Genomic DNA, 5000 nt, shown 5'->3' with positions numbered 1-5000 from the left:
AGCGACAGTTGAAGGCCTACTTCTTCCTGAAACACTTAATCTAACACTTCCCAAGTTTGCTATGTTTTAAAAAAAAAAAAAAAACCCTCAGAGTTGTCGGCTGAGTTATCTTAAGTTTGTAATCTACTGTAGCATACCAGTGTAGATTTATTCATTGCTAGAGACTCAAAGCACTTTTGTACGTCGCTCTGGACAAGGGCGTCTGCTAAGTGCCAAAAATGTAAATGTAAATATTTGCCCAATCTTCTTTGCAGAACTGCTCAAGATTAGTTAAATTCGATGGTGACCGTTTTAGGACTGCAGTCATTCATGTCATTCCACAGATTTTCAATAGAGTTTGAGTCTGGGCTCTGAATAGACAATGCAAGGACATTCACCCTTTTCTCCTTCAACCACTGTGTGGTCAGTTTCGCTGCGTACTTTGGGTCATTGTCATGTTCTAAAATAATTCTTCTTCCCCACCAGCAACTTTCTGGCAGACGGCAGCAGATTTCCCTCAAGAATTTGTCAGTATTTTGCCTGTTTTTCCTTCTATTTGGACAATTACCTGCTGCAGAAGAGAAACACCCCATAACAGGATATTACCATGTCAATGCTTTACTGTAGGAATGGTGCAATTTGGATGGTAAACTGTTTTGAATATCATTTGGGGTTGAAGCCAAATATTTTCATTTTAATGTCAAATGACCAGAACACATTTTTCAATGTGGCCTCTGAATCTTCAAGGTGCTTCAAAGCAACATTTTTGAAGAATCTGTGATATTGTTGTCACTTGCACACAATGACCACTCTTTCTCATAAAATGCAGTTGCTGTAGGCCTCTTGGTAGCATCTCTTTCATTCAGTTTGGAGCGATGTCCTGATACAGGGAGGGTCTGTGTCATACCAAAGACCTTCCACTTCTTAATAATAGACTTAACTGTGCTTCTAGGCATTGATAAAGCCTATGATTTATTTATTTTTTTGTATTCATCTCCTGACTTGTGCCTGTCCACACAATTTTGTCCTGGAGATCTTTTGACGGTGGCTTGCCACATAGTTGTTTGCTTCAGTTGCACTACGAAGGACTGAAATGCTGCAGTAAAAGCTCTTTACATGCTGACCTAATCAAAATAACCACAGCTGAAAGTCAAATTTATTTGTGTAGCATTAAGAAGGTGATTAGCTAGAAGGGTGGTGATCTTTTGTCCAACTCAGTGATTCTAATGTTGGTGTTATTTCTTTCACTTAAAATGTTATACAGAGTTAACACAGCTGGATAACAAAAAACTGTGTCCGTCTTTATTTCAGGTTGCAAAGCACCAAAATGTGATTATTTTCCGAACACACTGTAAAACTATTTAGCGATTGTCATTGTATTTAAGCCGGTTATTAGCCTGGTCCCCAGAAAGTATTCACAAGATTTAAATGGCTCCCCTTATTGTACCTGCGATAAAATACTGTCCGACTCTGTTCCAGTTCGGGGACAGTCGAGCGGTGAGGGAGTAAGACAGACACATCTGCAGGATGCTAGGCAGAACCTTCTGAGGAGAACTGATCTGAACTCAGAATGGGAATATCAGTAATCAGATTGATATTTACAGTGTGAACAATTAAACTGCATTGAGGCAACAATCATGTTTATAACTGATCATACGGCACATTGATTGTTAGAGTAAAAGGACTTACTACAGATGTGTAACAAATAATTCAAACCAATTGCTAAAAATTTATTATTCACAATCTAACAGTAGTCCGGCCCAGCCAAGATTCTGAACAATATCATCTTTCTCACTTACGAGTCATAATTGTATAGTTCTGTGTTTATATTCCACTGAATAAAGCTTTAGGCAAAAAGTCTATATTCCAGATTATTTCCATTTACAGTATGTTCATATTTTTACATTTACATTCAATACGTTCATATTTTCACATTAATATACAAACAATATGAAATTCTAGTTTAAGGACACATGCAACATGTACTGTAGTCTTTAACTTTTTATACAATATACCAAGTATAGAAATGTGCAATTTACCATATTAACCTGCCACGCAACATTTATTCACAGATTACCGAAAATTATTATATTGGCAGTGTTTTCCTACAATAATCTGGGCCAATAAGCATGTCCAGAATTATATCTAGAATCTAGATATTCTGAAAGCCCCACCCCCTTCTTAATTTCAATTGAATTGATTAATTGTATAGCACTTTTAACAACAGATATTGTCTCAAAGCATCTTTATAATTGAAGCTTAATGGAGAATTATTTTCTGTAAAAGTGTAGTAACGGTAATTGAAGCTGTTCTTGTGACTTCTTGTGTTTCAATCATTGTATTGGGAATTTTTTTATCATAGCAAAAGAAGAGAATGAGCTCCGAAACCAACAGTACAATTAAACCAATGTATATAGACTTTTTTTTTGATAATCACCTTTTTCTGTCATCTTTTTACTTTTATTTCTCATTTCATCTGTACATTATATAATATACAGTATATACAATAAATAGTCAACATTACTGTATAAACCAAGCCTGAGGCAAAAACATGTGAGAAATGTGATTTATTCAAGGCGTATGGCATTGACGCTCAAGCTAAAAGAGTTTACACGAGTAAAACATTTTTAACTGATGACTTAAACATTGACTAACCTGTAAACTGTGGCTCTGTGCATAAACCTGGATGATGCCTCTGTTGAAAAATGTTATCTGTGGAAAAGTTCACAGTGACAAAGGTTAATGTGGAGGATATGTTTAACATGGGATTCGTCTTTCATATTTCTACGAAATACCGAATTAAAGAAAATATGCCCAAATCATTCATATTTGTGTTCTAAGTAAACTTTCGGTTAGATCTGTGTGTGGTTTATATCATTATTGCCTCCAAATGTGTAAAACATAAAAAGTGCAGAACAGTCAATTATTGACAAGCACAGTCTATAGTCTAATAACTCAGACGCAGCATGAAAAAGCTCCTGTCATGCTCTCTTGATAGAAACCAGCAGGACTAATAGATGGGCACATCGTTAGCGGTTGCCTGACACTTCCGTTCTGTGTTGTTGTTTTACATTGGCATTATTCCAGCGGAGGAAGAGAGCTGACAGAATGTCTGGAATGTACACCAGTTATTTGGCTTCTCACGGAGCATGCCTGAGCACGGACCTCAAGGCACGCATACGCTCGCACGCACACACACGATCACTTACATGCGCTCTCACGCACAGGTGTATTGACAGGTTCTTGTGAAAAGGAATAGCCCTCACGTTACAAATGGACACGTATACAGAGGACAAGCAGATTATCCAGATTATCAAAGCGCTACTGAAGTCGTAAAGTGGAACCGAACACAACAGCTGTCAAGCAGAGATAGTGATAGTGATACTCACCAGAATATTACTTGTGGCCAGTGTGGTCACTAACTGTGTGGTATACTTACAGACATTATAACTCTGATCCCACCGTAAGAGCCGAACACGGGGGACGCAATAACATCCGAATGTGTGCGCAAAAGCTCTCTGAAGAAAAAAAAAAAGGCATTGCGGCATCGGTTCCATAAAGCAAATTTCAAAAATACTATAATGTGACAAAAAAAAAAAAAAAAGCTAATTATCTCTAATTATTTTACAAATGGTGCATATTTTAGGTGATATAATTGATTAATAAATCAGATCGGTATACAATAGTGAATGATTTTATCCATCAAGCTTTAAGTGGTGAATGGCCTTATGCTATGGTTGGTTTCCTTCCATCTCACAGAAACATGCAGGTCAGGGGCTGGGCTATGCTAAACTGCCCCAGGTGTGTATGAGCGTGTGTATGTGTGTGTGTGTGTGTGTGTGTGTGTGTGTGTGTGTGTGTGTGTGTGTGTGTGTGTGTGTGTGTGTGTGTGTGTGTGTGTGTGTGTGTGTGTGAGAATGGTTCCCTATTCTGAAATAGACTGGTGTATTCTTGGCGTCTAGTTTTCCACAAAAAAACTTAAAGATAAATAAATGTTTAAACAGCATGAGAAATATTGTAAGAAGTTTTCATTATCTTAACTTGTTGCTTGGATATCAAGCCTTATTGTACTTAATACCATCTTAACTCTAAATCTTAATCATCTTAACTCTAAATCTTAATCATCTTAACTCTTTGCAATGAATTAAAGCCCTTAGACAAGGTATATAAGCTCCTATATAATTTCTCGAAACAACTAAAGTTTATAACGTGGAATTGTTTTTGATGTTGAATTATGAACAACAGGCCTCACCTGCAGGTCTTCACCTGCCTGTTTCTCAGCTCTCCTTCATCTCCTTGAGACAAAAAACTGTGAAATGACAGAAAAACACTGTAGAGTTTCTCCAGGTCCGGTACTGGTTTAAAGAACAGGTACTGTTCATTGTATCCAGTCATTCTGCAACATAAAGAAGATTTAACGATGTAATATCTCATATTCTCTCACAGCAAGAAAAGCAAACTAACATTTTATAAAAAATTATCAATAAATAAAGAGAAACGATACAGGGGTGAATTACACACTGGAGAGTTTCAGTATTCAACCTTATACTACGGACTGGTTTAAAGGCATGGATTATTTCTCTAGAACAGCCTCTTTGACAGTAGTTTCAGATGCCAAACTGATATTAATGGATTTTGTAAACATTTTGTAAAAAGACTGTTTACAGCTGCTGTAATGCAAGAGATAACAGAAGTTAACCTGTTTTATAGATATAACTATAAATGGATAAAAAGTCTGCCATGTTGTTCATTAACGTGAAGGAGAGGAGTCAGCGTACAGAGGACTTCCGGACAGCTTTGTGGAGTGATGCAACCATCTGCTCCTGAACATCCTGAAAAACTAGGAGATGGTAGAGGCTTCAGGGAGGGTAAAACTGTGATTAAACCTGTTTCCATCATGGGGGTGGAGGTTGGGGTTGTGGACTACTACAAGTACCTGGGTGTTCACTTAAACAGCAGATTGGATTGCAGGACCAACATCGACACTGTGTATTAGAAGGAGTTGAGCAGACTTTATTTTC

The 5000-nt window shown here is 37.3% G+C and overlaps 1 protein-coding gene across 2 annotated transcripts in view; it reads right to left on the bottom strand.

The window, feature by feature from the left end:
* Positions 1 to 4801, bottom strand: part of cUnh18orf63 (chromosome Un C18orf63 homolog) — a 72753-nt gene extending 67952 nt beyond the window's left edge. For both annotated transcript variants that reach the window (XR_014534308.1, XM_083546527.1), the window contains exons 1-5: positions 4758 to 4801; positions 4232 to 4375; positions 3419 to 3497; positions 2635 to 2691; positions 1427 to 1538 (exon numbers count right to left, since the gene is read on the bottom strand). Coding sequence is in view for 1 of the 2 variants with exons in the window: in XM_083546527.1 (XP_083402653.1) it covers positions 1427 to 1538; positions 2635 to 2691; positions 3419 to 3497; positions 4232 to 4374 (391 nt within the window). In the remaining variant the exon portion in view is untranslated. The remainder of the gene's footprint in view (positions 1 to 1426; positions 1539 to 2634; positions 2692 to 3418; positions 3498 to 4231; positions 4376 to 4757) is intronic.
* Between the last annotated feature and the right edge of the window lie 199 nt (positions 4802 to 5000).

Source organism: Silurus aristotelis (genome assembly GCF_946808225.1).
Source record: "Silurus aristotelis genome assembly, chromosome: 1".
In the NCBI taxonomy this organism is placed as follows: domain Eukaryota; kingdom Metazoa; phylum Chordata; class Actinopteri; order Siluriformes; family Siluridae; genus Silurus; species Silurus aristotelis.
The sequence above is the reverse complement of the archived record's forward strand: the minus strand, read 5'-3'. Positions and strand labels throughout refer to the sequence as shown.